Source organism: Blennius ocellaris (genome assembly GCF_963422515.1).
Source record: "Blennius ocellaris genome assembly, chromosome: 15".
NCBI classification, from domain to species: domain Eukaryota; kingdom Metazoa; phylum Chordata; class Actinopteri; order Blenniiformes; family Blenniidae; genus Blennius; species Blennius ocellaris.
The window spans coordinates 10,366,603-10,382,821 of NC_137664.1; the positions used below are offsets into that span (position 1 = coordinate 10,366,603).

The following is a 16,219-nucleotide window of genomic DNA, read 5'->3' on the forward strand; positions in this document are numbered from 1 at the left end:
CACCTGGTTTCAATAAATTCAACCGAGATGTGAATGTTTGTGGACTGGTGAGATGTTCAGGGTGCAACACTGCCTTCATGGTGAAATGGATTAGACGGTGAATAAGTCAATATAGATGATGGATGGTGGCACTGTCAGCACTCAGCCTGTCCAACAGCGCCCACTAGAGGTGGAAAAACGATCATGCTTTTATGGGCTGCAGTGGTCATAAATTAGATTCTCTTTCCAAAGCACAAGAATCAGACATGTTTTTGATAAAGTGTTTAATCCATTTCTTCTTTTTTTTTCCAATGATGTACACAGACCGAGTGCCCACCTCAGTGCTGATCACACTCAGGCACCCGTTAAGAGTGGTGAAATGAAAAGCTACATCAGTTTAAAAAAAAAAAAAAAAAAAAGTTGGTTTAGTCTGGCAGGGTTCTGGTATCCATGTAACATTTTGGTCAACGTGCTTCAACTTTCCCTCTAAAGATAAAAAAAAAGAAAAAGAAAAAAATAGCTGTGACTTTCCTTATGAGTGCAACGCCGTTAAATTACACCAGTGACGGAATGAAATTGGTCAAATGAAAAGTGAATGGGCAGCGTAAGGCAACGGGACACCTGTGGTCAGGAAAATAATGATTGTGTGTGGGGAAAAAAACAACAAAATACTGAAAAAAAAAAAATCACAATGAACCAGAGTGAACAACACAACCATAAATTAATAAACACTTAATGCTAGTTGGGTAAGATCATTAAAATTCCTATCTTAACTCTGCATCATAGTATTGCAGTACCGGCGCTAATAGCAGCAAATTGAATCACATTTCTGCACCATCACACGCAGCAATGGGAACTATCAACAGTAACAGCAAAATAAATTAACTTTCAATTGTTAGAGAACCTAACTTCTGATGAAATGCTCAGCATGACCTTATTGCATGGGAGAAACATAATATTCCTATTCCTATAGTTCACTGGTAGTGTGTTAGAGATAATGAGTAGCTTCCTTTAATCCTCAAAGAGAATAAATGTTTTATATGCAACTTAGCCAGATGATCAAGTTTTAGATATAAAAGCTTAAAAATTGACAGATTTTGTAAATGTTTCGATCCCTTGTAGCGTTTCCAAAGCAAGGAAAAAAGGTTAAAAAAAAAACAAAGCTGCCACCAAATTCAGACCCCACCCTCTCTAAAAAAAAATCCCCCAAAACTATAAAAGGTGATGGGTGGTCATATAATGTGAATGTTTTTGAAGTATGGAACAACACTTGTGATCGATAAGGCCAAAAATCTAGAGAAAACATAGAGTTGGGACATTGTGCAACAGCAAAATTGAGAACTACACATGGGGTGGGGAGAGAAAAAAAAAAAAAAAGAAGTGCTGCATTAAATGTTGATTTTTCTCACCGGTTTGACCGTAACTTCCCCACAGGAGGTGTGAACACGACAGGCGCCGGGGTCTTGAAAAGGCAAACTACATTTAGTTCTGCTTTCTGTTGCATACGATTTGAACAAAAGGCAGACAGGTCTCTCTCACTCTCTTTCTCACTCACACACACACACACATTCATTCCACGCATCTTATGTACAAGATTAAGAGACGAACGTTGCTTCGTTTCCTCTCCGATCGAGCGGCGACCGAGTCACTAGAGTAAAAGCACGAGGGCCGAAGTGCTGCCGCCGTCACTGAAGCCTTGAGAGAGAGAAGCCGTGAGTTTCCCCTTCCCTCTGCCGGCCGGGGGGTGGTGGGGGGGTGGGGTCACACACTGCGGTCCGTCTATCAAGCGATTGTACGCGTTGCGCTCAAGGTTACTGGCAGGCTGAGCGATCCGAAACGTCCCGCTGGAGGTTGTTTTTTTTCCCCATTCTCAGTCACTTTTCTGTACCTTGTCCTGGTTCTTCTGGATTTTTTGGTGGACGACTTTCACCGTCATGAGGAAATTTCCCAGGAAGAGGACGAGAAATGTCAGCGCCAGCATGAACACCTGAAACAACATGGGGAAACGAGCTTGAAGCACAATCACAGCAGGACATCGTATTTACAATGGAGGGTGTAAACGTTTTCTCCTCGAGTCCCAACTGCAGACAAAGCTTTAAAATCTGTCCACAGTCAGACACATTCTGTACCGTTTTTGGAAAGTTTCACGGTTCACATGTACATAAATGATACAAGAGCTGCATCCAAGATTCAGACTTATTCTAGCCTAGAGAAAAGCTGAATTAAAATGTCAAGTTCTTCCAGATATTTGTGAAGAAATAAAAGTCAGGATTAAGTGCAGCTATCACTGTTTAGGGGATCTTGAAACCTGGACTATAGTCTCAAAACTAAACCATCCAACATTTGGGCTTACTTAATATATGAAAAATAAAAAACATTTTCCGTAAAAAATTTTTTTTAGAGCAGTTCCATGTTCAAATTGCTCAAGGATTCTAGATTATCTGTATTTTTGATTTCAAAGCCTTTGTAGAATCTGGACATGATCACATTGTCCAGCTGTTTTTTTTTTTTTTTTTTAAAGCAGTAATAGAATACATTAATACTGGAGCAATGAAATCAGTTTGATTTCCAATCCTGAATCAACTTTCAACTTAAAACGTAACTTTTTGGCATCCTTTCCTCTCTTGACATTTAGACAATAAATCCAGCAGTGCAATCCTTACCTGCCACTCCTTACAGTCGTCGTGTCCTGCCAAGCGAAACAGGGTCACCGAGTTGTACAGCTGCCAGAACTGAAGGAAGAGGAAGAGGCATTATCTTTCATGGAGTGGCTGGCACAAGCAACTAAGACTTTTTAATTCACATCCCATTATTGAAATACTGACTTTTCATGCTCTCATTACAAAATATGGAAAACTTCAAAGAGCCCCAAGACTCTTTAAGGTCTCTGAACTACAGAAAGAGGTGATAAAGTGACTTACATGACCAAAAAAGAGGAAAGGTAAAAGAAAAGTGAGTCCTCTCCACATCCATGACTGAAACCCCTCTGCACAGACAGAAACAAAAAAAAAACCCAAACACTTTGAGACGATGCAATTCCTTTGCAAGCGATTCGCTTTACGTCCGTCTTCATCGGGTCACCTTTCCCCCCCCATTTGTCCAGACATGGTGTTGCAGATGGCCCCGAGAGTTCAAACGATTGAAATGACTGGCACCCAAAATAGCTTACAACTCACCCACTGTGAGGTCCAGCTGATTCCTCTCTCCCAAAGCACGCAGCCGGTATAAGCAGCCGCTCTGATAGTAATACTGGAGGAACTGGACGAAGCCTGCAGGACAGGACGTCGCCAACGTCAGGGACATAAATCATCGAGAATGTTCCATCAAAGAAAGAAAGAAAACCAAAAAAAACCCCATCCAAAGTAAACAACACCTTTGGAAAAAATGACAGATGCTGCATTGCTTCTTTTCAACACCTGGCAGATTTTAGAATAAACTTGCAATTTTAACGAACTGAAAGAAGCTAAAAAAAAAAAAAAAAAAAATGCTTGAAGAAACATGGAATTCTCTGAAAACAAATCTAATCAACCACTAGTTTCTGGCTCAAGCAGGAATGGAGACCTCTCCTGGTATTTAGGCGTAACTTGCAATTTTGCAGTTTTTGTGCATGAATGTAGAGTTTCACTCAAATTTCATCTTATTAAAAAAAAAAGCCGACACATCAAGTGACACATCAGTTTACATGTGACACCCAAATGATCAGTTTGCAACACGACTTCTCCATTTCACTGTAAAAACATCTGTCTGATCTATTCAAGAAGTGACAACAGGACTGAACATTTAAGTGTTAAAGAGCACAAACAATAAAAAGGAGAGGCTGGATTATCACTTCCAACGCTGCCACTTTTCTTTTCTTTTTTTAATAATCAGTGGAGCATCAGCACTCCCCTGACCCATTTCCATTTTAGTGAAAAAATGTATTAAAGGCTCAAACCCATGCGAGGATAAAATGGATGATTACTAAACTAAAATCATTTTGGAATTTTGGGCATTTGGCTGCTCTCTTTTACAGGAGTTGCCACAGAACGCTATTGCAACTTGGCTGGACGGACTTTCCCCCACGACAAGAGATTTGATCCCGGGCAACACACATTCAAGATAAAGGACATTAACCCGATACCCCACCAGGGAAGGACTCATCAAAACAAATCTAAATCTGATCACGGTTGAAGATGCCAGTGAACAATAATCCAGCGGCATCGGCTGCAGTTGCTTCTGTAAACCGACCCGTAAACTCACTCTGATAGATGGAAAAAGCAAGAAACTGGCTTCTGAACTTCTGATACATTGCTCCTTCTGGCCTGTGAAAAGACACAAACGTTGAGATAATCAGCGACGAGTCTATTAAAAAGCTTAAAGGCCCCCGTATTGAATCGCTAAGATGTAATGGAACGAAAGACAACATCTCACCAAGTAAGCATGACTCCGGACAGAAAGGTGGACACGTAATGGTGGGACACCCACCAACCTTTGATCCTGAAGAGCAAACGGCGAGGAGAATATTTGTAAAAATCAAATTGGGGGAAAAAAAAAAAAAAAAAAAAACGTACAAGTGGACAGTGACCCAACTCACCTGGAGCCGTTGCTCATGAGGATGCTTTCCCGTATGGTTAACGTACAGTAGTACCACACCAGCAGGAAGTTAAAGATTTCATCTGTGACACTGAAAATAGAGAAGCACATTTATCTAAAAGAAAAGAGAAAGAAAAAAAAAAAAGTCCTCCACCAGCCACAGTGGCGGCGTTGCTCACCGACAGTTGAGAGCGAAGAGGCAGGTTATTGCGCCAAACATCAGGATTATTGTCATATAAAGCTTGAACTTCTCGTACTCGTCTTTGTACGCAAATCTGTTGACAAACCAAAGGACAAAAAAAAAAATGTAGGCTTGTAGAGAACAATTAGAAAGCAGCGTGCTGAATGGGTTTTCACCTACTTTGCCTGATTGCTGAGTAGTGTAACGTTCACATTGCCCAGGACCAAATTCAAGTACAGTCTGCGAGGAAAAAACAAAACAAAAACATTGATTACAAAGGTCAGAGGGATGCCATCTGAATTTTTTAAATTTTTTTAAAGACCTCATATTAATAGAACATGCATTTATAACAAAAATTGTGAAATTAGCTCGAGACTGAAACAGAAATTGTTAAAAGATCGTTCTCCATTTAAAGAATTTAATGAGCATAAGAAGAGTTGCGCACTTAATCGTCAATAATATCTTCCTTCCCATCATTCATCCAACTTCACACCCAAATCTAACCAGAGTGACCTCAAACATGTTTTGTTTTTTTGGGACTGTGGACAGAACATGAACTCACCCATTCCTCTTTGGCAAATATGCTTCCATGTCAAAGAAGAAATTCTCTTTATCTTTGATTTGCGTTTTGATGTCAGTCATCAGTTCCAGCTCTTTTTCGTCACATGACTTCGCACACCTGGGAGGGGAAAACATCCACTGGTGTTGGAAGTACATAGGAGAATCGACTGGAGAAGAAAAACTTTGCACGTTTGTGTAGATTTAGCTTTAAGTAAAAAAAAAGAAGAAGCTGAAAGTCAATCTGGACAGTCACTTTATTCGCACGACACGGAAAACGTGGGCAAGAAGTTGATTTCAATCGGCTGCTTGACATTTCTGCAAAAGGTCCTTTTCACTAATCATAAGCTGGTCTTACTTGCTCAGGCTGTATCGCAAGTCTTTTAGGCATTTCCTCTGTTTGCTGATGGCGCTGCTGCACGTCGTCTGAAGGTTGGTGAGCTCCTCCAGCTTCTGTCTGTAGATTTTGTGGGTTTCCTACAAATGTTAAGAAAAGAGTTATTTATATTTACATTCTGCAACTTAAAATAAAGTTTCCCCCCTTTTATTTCAACAAGCTGAATTTTTCTTCACATACAAGAGTGCAAAATGACAAACAGTGTCTCCTTTCAGAAGACATGGGACCATTTCAAACTGGGAAATCATGTTATGTCCTTCTGCTGGAACACAAACTGCCCCTGACATTGCATTATGAGGTGACATTTTTTCCCCCCACTTGACATGACAAAGTGCAGATCTCAGCTGTACGGTCCCCAATCTGACTGAATGTGTGGAGGTGATGTTTCACCGTCGATACTTTCGACCCGATGTTAAAAACAGCGATCGTCCTTCTTCACCTTCCCCAAACACACAGAATATTCCCTAAACTGTGCCACGGATGAAAAGAGCATTGTCGTTCGAGATCTGCTACGTCATCTTTGCCATCTTGTTCACTTTCAGCAATGTCACTTCCACCAGTCTAGGTCAGTCACATCACCTTCAGCCAGGGTTGCCAGGTCTGCAGTTTTCCCGTCAAAGTGGGAAACTTTTTTTTGTATTTTTTTTTTTTTTTTTTTTTTTTTAATAACTGCTGGGTTGTTTGGACTGTTTCTGAATTTTGTTTCAAGTTTTACCAATCTCATACGCAAATTACCTGAATATTATCTATGAATGAAGCTCCTAACCTGGCTTGCTTATGACATCGCGGTCATTGTCAATGTCTTGCCAAATGCCATTCAAATATCCAGCACGAGAACTTCATTTTGACTGACATATTTCTCAGCCACGGACAGCCCCTGAATAAACCGCAAGTTAATTACAAAACGCCTCATTGGACAGTAGATGTAAAAATGTATTTGGTGGATAACATTATTGGGACACTGAAAGACTGTGGGACTATTTTGAAATACAATACACTTGGTAAATCCAACAGTGTTTTATTCACTGCAATCTGTGTATAAAGTTTTGAACTGGGACGGTGGTGGCCTACAGCCTTGGGCCAACAATGTGGGTCAGCTACTTGAAGCACCTTAATGTGGCGGCCCACTATATTCTAGAATTTGGATGGGTACAAATGGAAAAGGGATTAATAAAGTATGATTAGTTAGTATGGTCAGGGATTTTGGATGCTGCCTGGTCAGTTTTGTCTTTCAGAACTGGCAACTCCACGTCCAGGGAAGCTCCAGTCTCATTGAAACTTCAGCTTTCACACTGGTTTTTTATCAGTTTTTCCTATATGTACATCGCGCAAGGCGTTTCCCCAATTCGTGTCTGTGAGTAAAGTTAAGATATTTGATAGTGTCCTGTCATACAAAACAAGTTCCATCTTGCATGCTTTGGGTTCACCATCGAGCCACCACATGACGTTCTGGTCACATCAGTACATGACAAATTGGTCAGTCAAGACTGCACATGACCACCCAAATCCACAGACCACAGGTTTTACACATGATGCCAATATGACACAAATGTGACTGAATATACCAAGACCACGCTGAAGTTAAATATCTGAACATCTTGGGTTCATTCAAGGAACTCACTGGGCAGCAGACCATCATCACAACATCACATCATCGTCACCCCCTGTGGAGCAGCTCCAGATGTTCGCATTTAAATAGATTACAAACGCAGTTTTTCAATATGAGGAGTGACTTCAGACTTACACACTTTCTATGTTATTTGAAGTTAGCCAACTGTAGCTAACGGAGCTAGCCTCTTTTTAACCACCAATGATGCTTTAGTAGACTACAAGAATAATTCACCCGAGCAAAGAAGGAGGCAACAAGGACGTGAAGCCACCTTTGGGGTATTTGTGTAACTTTGGCAGCAGTTGTTAGACATTAAAACGTACTGAGGGGGTTAGCTAAGTTACTGTAGCTGCTCATTTAGCCGCATCAACCTGCTGCTAACGTTAGCCCCTGGAAGGCACAGCGACAATACGGCCAAACATGATGTCCACCGACGGAAACGGCTCATATTAGTCGGATATTAAAACCAAAGTAGTAGTTCTCGGTTCCACGGTGCGACTGAGCCGAGAATGAATGGCGAGTAGCAGAGAGCCAAACTACCGTAGCCGCTCCGGCAGCCGCTGACTGTGTGTCATCCGCGGCACGCTGCTGCCAAGCGTCTCGTCTCGGAGCTCTCTCCACCCGGCTCAGAGTCTTCTCTCACCTGCAGCTGTTGATATTCCTCGTCGATTTCCTCCCACTCCGTCTGAAACTTGGGTTTGGACATCGTGTAACAGAGGCTGGCGCGGCGGCAGCAGTGTCTCCCCGTGTCTCCTCCTCGCGTAGCCTACTCGCGCGACTCCGGCGCTTTTTAAAGGTGCTGCACGGCGCATGCGCACACCGCACGGCCCCACTAAAACAAGTTCAGCGAAGTTGTAGAGAAAAACGCCACGATCAAACTTCCCGATGTGTGATCCATCAAACCGAACGTGACGAAGCCACTCTCGTCGTGTTAAACAAAGGCTGCAACTTTTTTTTTTTTTTTTTTAATTTTCGAAAATAGACTCTTGTGTGCCGAGTCTCATAGCACGACTCAGGGACGACCAATTAAGTGCATAACATCAGCTGTGTCTGTTCACAAAATGTTCTGTACACACTAAGGAACAGAAAACATTCAATGTAAAAGCCTTGACACAAGGCCTGCAGTCGCAGTGAATCACTGTCAAAGAAACACACCACAACAGAACATACGCATGCAATTCAAACCATTGTTGTTTTAAAAGCTGTAACAAGCTCCTTCTGCAATCATTGTTATCCTGTAGATTACCAGGGTCAACATGTAGGGTTTGCACAGAAATATATTTGGTCACGCCACATTGAGCACGAATGAAGTTTCATTACTGCGCTACGTTTGGAGTTTGCTCCGTATTGACGGTCCCTGTGTGTTTCAGTGCATCAGATTCAGTACAAAGATGAACAGGACAGATGTGAATCCAGGGGGCATTTTTTGCGGTCATAAACATAGTTTCTGCAAATGTCCTTTCTCACAAAGACACTTAAAACATGTGTCTCAAATTATCATTAAGACTAATGTAAACTCTTGCTTTAACGCCGAATTTAATTTACACCAATCACAGTGCACGATGGTGTTGCTAGGATACCGCACAAACTAGGATACCACAGTCACAGCGAAGCTTGCAAAGCTCGATGTTTTCCACTCTGAGGTGGATTGAGTTGAAATAAGTAATCTGTCTGGACATACCAGGTAAGATCCAAGTAGTTTGTGTTCTATTAACATTTGACATGCTTTTTGTGGTCTCGTTATCTTTGCATTTGTGTTTTTTCTAGTTGCATTGCAAAGGATTGTGGTTGTTTGGTGTCTTTCAGTGGTCATTCTGTATTGTGGTCATTGTGTGTTGATGGGTAGTTGTCTTGTGCCTCCTGTATTTGCTGTTAAACTTGTCGTGTTGTATTATTTTAAGGTCATTTGATAAAATATATCAAACACGCCCTGAGGATTAATACAAATGTGCAAATGACAAATACTTAACAAGTTGAGATTTTTTTTATGAAGCATGAGAAAGATAATATTTCTTTTTCCATTTTTTAAATGCAATTAGAAACTTAATATAATTCCTAGCATTTTTTAATTTCAGTTTTATCATCAAGCTTTCTGCCATTATGTCTCATTTGAGACCTAAGAAAAATCCGTCAGCCTCAGCAGTGTTGGACATGAAGTCGCAGAAATGTGGACTCCGTCGAACAGTTTTCTCCGTCACTGGGAATGAATACACTGGAGAGTGGCAAAACGACAAGAAGCATGGTGGGAGACCGTTTGGCATCATCTAAACTCCCGATAGGGTTGTGAATCATAGGATACAGTCAGTATGCTATAATTGGAATGGTTTCTCGTTTGTTTTTAAGGCAGGGGAACTCAGGTTTGGAAGGACTCTGGAGCCATCTATGATGGAGAGTGGAAATTTGGGAAGCGTGATGGATATGGCACATATAGCGTGTTGGTCCAGGAGTCAAAGGAGTATATAAGGAAGTACTGTGGCCAATGGAAAAATGGAGAGAAGCATGTATGTATTTGACATATTTTAAAAAGCTGTCTGTACATCCTGCAGGTACGCTGTGATATAGTTTCCTTCTCCTCAGGGGTATGGGACATACTTTTACAATACCTCAGCACGTTATGAGGGAGACTGGAGTGAGGACCACCGGAGTGGCTGGGGGCGGATGCACTATGAAAATGGAGACACCTACGAGGGAGAGTGGCTGAACGACGAGCATCATGGGGAGGGAATCATTCGATTCAGTAAGAAAAAAATTATGCTTTTCACTGAATGTGGATGTGATTGACTACTGTGGAATGATATAAACTTCTACTACAGCAAATGGAAACTGGTATGAAGGCTCCTGGCGAGACGGGATGAGGAACGGTCACGGAAAATTCTACTACAGTGACAAAGGCCGTCTTTACGTTGGTCTTTGGGTGAATGGATCAGCCAAATGTGGGGCCATGACTGATTTTGGGAGAGATGAAGCACCGACTCCACCCAAATATCCCATTCCAAAGGTAGAGCTCCAATACAGCCAAGCATCCATTTCTCCCATGAGGCAATCAGGAAGCCACATGACAGAGAAACCTTTAAGTGTAATTACTGTATTTGGATAAAAACTTTTACCTTCTTTTTTAAGGTACATCTCATGGACGTGCAGATGGTTTTGCAGGAGGCTGAAACTGTGATCAGTACTGACAAATACGAAACTCAAGAGCAAGTTTCCACTTCTTCTCATACCCAGTGAAAAATAATAATTTAAAAAAGCATATGGTTCTTGGCACCTTCTACTTTATCAGTATTCGTTTAAGATGAACAAACAAAACCTGGAGTTAAAATACAGTCTTTCCACATCATCACATATAAACAATTTCCAGTTTAAAGAAATTGTTAATTAAACACAAAGGTGAAAAACTATAAATGACTAAAAAGTGACTGACTATATTGTGAAAAGGAAGGGTGTGCAATCTATGTTAACTTGAGACATGTGAGTCAAAGAGCACACGAAGACTTTATGAAATAAAGCACGAGTATGAGACATTTGAGCTTTATATAATTATACAGAATGTGTAACTAGGTCCAAAAAAACCAAAACCAAACTCAATGGGTACCATCAGGTGGAAGTGGTCGATGTTAAACGATAGTGCAAGTTTAATGGCACATCATTCGGTTTGATTTGCAAAATGATGCCACTGATAACATTAGACACAAGCCACGTTTTACATTCAAATGTTTACTTGGTAAAAAAAAAAAAAAAGCGTTGATTTTATTTCCACAGCCTCTGCTACAGATGTCAGCAAATGTACTGTAGTTCTGGCAGCTGGTTAGTCAAACATTCAGGCATTCCAAATGCAAGTGAACAGAGGGCAACAGATCAACTACACAGTGAATAACCATTTAAAAATTCCAATACTTGTGGTTCACTAAACAGAACGAGGTAATAATATGAGAACAGATGCCTAGTTAACTGACAAACGTGTAAATAAGTGCAGCAGGCGACAGACAGGATTCCAAGCTACTGTTCAGATGACTCTGCCACAATGTAAAGAGATAAATTATGCAACTACTCATCACTGTTAAGACTTTGATTTGAGGCTACATGCATTATGGCAGGTTTGTGAGTTCACAGTTGCTCCAAAGTGTCTTCTAAAAATACTCTTCACAAAAGTAAGTTTCACAAAAGTGAGACAACATCTTCATTCCTGTAAAAAAAACAAAAACAAAAAAAACAAAAAAAAAAGAAGAAAAGAAAATCAACAGCCAGTGTTGTGGCTCTGGGCCTGGAGGATTCCCCAGGCGTCATAGTTCCAACACAGATATGCATCCACGGCACTGGTCTATGGGAAATGTGAGCTGGGTGACTGCAATATGGAGGACTCCCCTCTATTGTCGAGCTCGTTTTGAAGCCTGGTGAGGTTAGACAGTTCCTCAAGCTCCTGAAACTGTCTGTCAGTTTTGTGGCTGACCAAGGAGCGGTAGAAATGCACTGCGAAGACGATGAAGACTAAACCAAAGGGGACCATAATTGAGGTGGATGTGATAGCAGCCGCCACACCTGATGAGACTGTGCTATTACCAGATTTGATGGGTTTAACAGGCAAAAACTTGACCCAGCAGAGTAGAACCACCTCAGCAAGAAAAAGCAAAGTGCCAATCACTGTGGAGAAAGCCCAGGCCAGTTCAATGTGCCGGTGCATTCTCTCATGTGGAGACTCCTTCACCGAGTTGAGGTTGTGGACATTGCTGACAGCCTCGATGTTAGGCAGAATGCAGGTGCTCACCATCAGAGCAAACAGGTGAACGGCCACAAGCACAGTGGTGCAGGCACTGAAGGCAATAAGGAGAGCAGGTGGGTAAGGATAGCTGTTGTCCAGCTGGACTTCTACCATAGCAACCTGGAGAGAAAGGAAGGAGAAATGAATCAGGAGGCGCCACTTTACGCATGTCGGACACTGTCAAGTGACAAGTTGACCTATAACGAGATGACCTGGAGACAATGTTACCATAGCGAATCCAGATAGCAGAGCTGACGTCCGACTGGAAGCCTTCAGTTTAGCCCGGCTCAGGTACAGCTTCCTCCAGGACAGAGCTTGCAGCGAATGCTCGCTCAGACTCATGTTGTAGTCGGGAGTCGACTGGGCGAGGAAGAGTGCGCACGTTGTTACCTCGTTATTCCTCCTGTGGTACACGACACAAAAGGGCGTCCAACTGTGTACACTGCGAAAGCATTTAAGCTCGCCAGCTGTCGGAACTGCGGAAGCTATTTTTCACCAGCAGCTTTCAGCGTGCTGCACCGCCTGCACCTTACATTACCCACAAGCCCGTGCGCCGCGCTCGGAAGGAACGTCCTGCGTAAATACGCGCATGGCGCATCCGTTCACTTCACTGTTCACGCGCAGGGCGACTACTACCCCTAGGGGTACTTAATCATACTGCACGGATTGGATATTTTCTTTTTGTTTGAAATGCATTTGTGAGAAAACGAAGCAAAAAAAAAGCCTGTTTAATACCATAAAGTGCGATCCAAGTAATGAAACATTCCTCATTTCAATGCAAATGTTTTCTGCCATTTTAAATATTTCCTAAAATACCTTTCTATTAAACATTGTTTGTGTTCATGCAATCAGTTTCTACCTACTTTTAGTGTTACTTCTTTAATTATTAGTATTATAAGTAGTAAGTAGTAGTAGTAGTAGTAGTAGTGGTAGCAGTAGTAGTAGTAATATTAGTAGTGGTAGTAACTGAAACAGGATAACAATGCTAGTGCATTTACATGAATTGGTCTAGAATCTCTAAGACTATAAGCTATGTGCGTATCTTGTAAATAAAGACTCTCCTCAGTGTAAAAACCTGGATATTTTAGTGTTGTTGCACGCTGGCATAATTTATTTTGCTATATTGCTGCTTAAAAAGTCTGACAGTAATTACACAACAGACCATGAGAATAGTTGAAAAGAGCCATGTGATGGAAATAAATAGTGAGAAACTGATCTATCAGTTAATAGCCATGAGCATATAAATATCCAGTTGTTGTTTGCAGAAAAACTCATTTGGCTTCTGGCCCTCGACTGAATTTTCGTCACAAGGCTGTTTAATGATAAATCAGTAGTGACCATTGTTTACAGTGCCTTTATATGAAGACTTGTCTTCTTTCAAAAATGTCATGAGCTGCAAGGAAAAATGTCCATTATATCCAGAACCTTGGGGCTGTACAGTATCATGCCTGGGGGAAGAGTGAGTGTGGGAGGAAAGACAACAGCTGACTTACACAATCAACATAGCCCGTGCCCGATAAGCTGACACAATAAACATGTGGTGTCCTAGAGTCTTCTTGTACATATTTGAGTATAAGATGGTGTTATTTTCAATACGTTCAACTCCTGAATTTGATATTATTTGTTGGTTTAAGGGAAAGTGATGCTTTAAGAAAGGAGAGAGGGCAGCAGAATTATTGAGGGTATCATATTCCCATCTAGTGGCTAACATCATGAACAACATGGAGTAGGTTGAGTTTCTACATTTCTTCAGGATGCAATCTTCACTTCTTTTTGTGTAAATGTATATATTACCTGTTTTTTCACGTTCACAGGCATAGGCGGTCAGTGGATGTTATGGATGTGAACACTCAGAAAGGCTCTGACTGGAATAAATCACAGCTATGGGTTAAAAGGCAAGAGTCATCCTGTTCACCACAAAAACAGAGAAAAAAAGACTCTCACACACCCACATTCACACCTACAGGCAACTTGGAGTCACCTGATGACATGAAAACGCTGGACAAAATAGCCACCGAACCCACACAGATGTTCGTGCTATGAGGCATGAGTGCAAATCACTATGATTGTTTTAAATATAACAATCAAGATTTACTTGAAGCACTTCTGCTTTAATTCAATGGTTTTTACATTTAAATCTGAGTACTGGTGTAAGAATCACAATACAATTTATATATGACTTTTACCTTTGTAAAAGTCTAAAAGTAATTTGACTTAATTCAGCTGTTTCATAATCAGGTTCATGTTATTATCTTGTTTATTTCACTGGGGGAAAATAAAATGTCAAGAGTTAATTGCTCTCAAATCAAAGCTGCATTTAAAACATATCTTAGTTTAATTTCAAACCCATCCTGATGGTGTATGGATGATTAATTACAGAACAAAATGTGACTGTCAGACTATTTATTGACCCGACTGTCTCTACAAAGAGGGACGACCAGCAACACTGCCACTGTTGGTTAATTATAATGTTTTTATTGCTCTTAAATGTTGATCAAGGACTGGGTGGACAACATGTGGCCCCCTGATCTGATACACAGCCAAACAGAAGCCAGAAACATAATCTCAGAGATGAAATATCCAAAAGTGCAAAGGTATGTCCTTTACTGTTTCTGTCCTGGATTCATTTTTCGAAGCCCTTTTATGAGCTGTGACTCAAAAATATACATATAATGTGACAAGGATCAAGATAGAAAATGAGGAAAATGTCAGCTTCATTTGCTGTAAATTAAATTTCTCCTCCAATCTGAATGCCTCATCTATCGCTCCATCATAGTAAAGCACTGCATACTGTCACCTCCTGTACGAGCTCTTGATTGTTGCTAGGCAGCAGATTTTTTTTTCTCCACCAGAGAGGAGGATGGTTTATAACTGCCGTGGTCTGACTGCACAGGCTCCTCCCAGCCAATCAGCAGAAGAAGAATCAAAATGAATCAAAAACCACTGGTGCTTTTTCTTTTAACCACAGTTTCAGCTATATTCCACCATTACACACAAAACCTATTATCCTCCCATGGAGCGCAAAGAGGTCACATGGTTACTGATAATGAGGAATAAATTACACAGAATAAAGGAAGAAAATTGCCGCCATATTTTCAGAACAAAGGTCAAGAAGATGTTTTTATTTTACTGTCTTTAGTGGGTCCTTATACTGTACTGAGGGATGGTGGTGGTGCAGAAACACAAATCAATGTCTGTTGGGACCTTTGACCAATTATATGGAATTCAATGAATAATGTGTAAATTGAAAACTTTACCATGCAGTTGTTGTTGAAAGGTTACCTCCTTTATTACCTCCAAATTGTAAGTAGTGTTTTGAACCCTGGAGGAGCATTTGCATATCGGACCACCAGGGTGCCGTGCAACGTGTCGACGTTTCAATAAACCGAGTTAATAAAACAACCAGTGAAAGCAGTCGTCCATGTGGTTCCAGACATCTCGTTCACAACAATTTTTTTCAGCATTATTGATTTGAAGGATTTCAAAGTATATTCAACCCATTTGGAAGGATTATTAAGTATATCTGACCAAAAAAAACACAAGATATATATTTTATTATGAAGCCGTTTTAAGGGTTAGGGTTAGATCTGAGGTGTGACCAGGCCAGTGTAGGTGCGAGGGAGGTGTGAATATACAATGTACAGGATTTATTTTCTCAAAAACAATTCATAGATCTCATCCATGGACGAGTTGTCCACTGGGGGTGCTGTCCGTGGACGAGTTGTCTGACAATTATAAACACTGAAGGGTTTACAGTAGATGAGCTTTTTAAATATTGCAAGCTTGTCTAGAGTTAGGATCATCACTACCAATCAGCAGACGGCGGTGTTGTAGCTGCTCCTTATGGAACCGTACCGATGTGCTAGGTACCCCATATGGAGAGGTTATGAAAAATCGTAACCGTTGGGCACCGTTCCGGACACACATTTTGTCAGTGAGGATGCACGAATAACCATCCTGTCCCACCAGGTCCCGGTACTGCATGGTGGAACCATGGCTAAAGATATGGTGTGTGAGGTGGGGGACTTGGGCTTAAGTGAATAGAGGCAAAGGCCTCATTTACGTGACAACTTCCAAGTGACAACACCTTATCTGTTAGGCCCTGTTTACACGACAACAAACATGAATGTAACCACAAAACTTTTTTTTTACTTTTGGGGGTTTGTA

At 41.1% G+C, this 16,219-nt stretch overlaps 3 protein-coding genes across 3 annotated transcripts; 1 reads left to right on the forward strand and 2 right to left on the reverse strand.

The window, feature by feature from the left end:
- Window positions 1–310: 310 nt before the first annotated feature.
- Window positions 311–8,043, reverse strand: tmem120b (transmembrane protein 120B). The gene is made up of 12 exons (XM_080509766.1): window positions 7,940–8,043; window positions 5,649–5,767; window positions 5,295–5,411; window positions 4,913–4,972; window positions 4,731–4,826; window positions 4,553–4,642; window positions 4,390–4,455; window positions 4,219–4,280; window positions 3,156–3,248; window positions 2,901–2,965; window positions 2,643–2,711; window positions 311–1,966 (listed from the first exon to the last, which is right to left on the reverse strand). Exons 1-12 carry the CDS (start codon window positions 8,000–8,002, stop codon window positions 1,850–1,852), a joined length of 1,017 nt encoding a protein of 338 aa, XP_080365892.1. The 5' UTR covers window positions 8,003–8,043; the 3' UTR covers window positions 311–1,849.
- Window positions 8,044–9,396: 1,353 nt separating this feature from the next.
- morn3 (MORN repeat containing 3) lies at window positions 9,397–10,524 on the forward strand (the record flags this gene model as incomplete). Its single annotated transcript, XM_080509905.1, has 5 exons — window positions 9,397–9,538; window positions 9,640–9,797; window positions 9,874–10,033; window positions 10,110–10,294; window positions 10,417–10,524. The coding sequence occupies 5 exons, from the start codon at window positions 9,397–9,399 to the stop codon at window positions 10,522–10,524; spliced, it is 753 nt and encodes a 250-aa protein (XP_080366031.1).
- A 575-nt stretch (window positions 10,525–11,099) lies between these two features.
- Window positions 11,100–12,436, reverse strand: orai1b (ORAI calcium release-activated calcium modulator 1b). Its single transcript, XM_080509688.1, has 2 exons — window positions 12,281–12,436; window positions 11,100–12,172 (listed from the first exon to the last, which is right to left on the reverse strand). The coding sequence occupies exons 1-2, from the start codon at window positions 12,392–12,394 to the stop codon at window positions 11,615–11,617; spliced, it is 672 nt and encodes a 223-aa protein (XP_080365814.1). The 5' UTR covers window positions 12,395–12,436; the 3' UTR covers window positions 11,100–11,614.
- Window positions 12,437–16,219: the final 3,783 nt, after the last annotated feature.

Bases quoted from the DNA above. Each gene is read 5' to 3' on its own strand.
- orai1b (XM_080509688.1), bottom strand. From the start codon at position 12,394: ATGAGTCTGAGCGAGCATTCGCTGCAAGCTCTGTCCTGGAGGAAGCTG. The intron at 12,173-12,280 runs GTAACATTGTCT...CTTTCTCTCCAG, and splicing joins TGCTATCTGGATTCGCTATG to GTTGCTATGGTAGAAGTCCA.
- tmem120b (XM_080509766.1), bottom strand. From the start codon at position 8,002: ATGTCCAAACCCAAGTTTCAGACGGAGTGGGAGGAAATCGACGAGGAA. The intron at 5,412-5,648 runs GTAAGACCAGCT...TTCCCCTCCCAG, and splicing joins TTGCGATACAGCCTGAGCAA to GTGTGCGAAGTCATGTGACG. The intron at 4,643-4,730 runs GTGAGCAACGCC...CTCTATTTTCAG, and splicing joins CTCTTCGCTCTCAACTGTCG to TGTCACAGATGAAATCTTTA.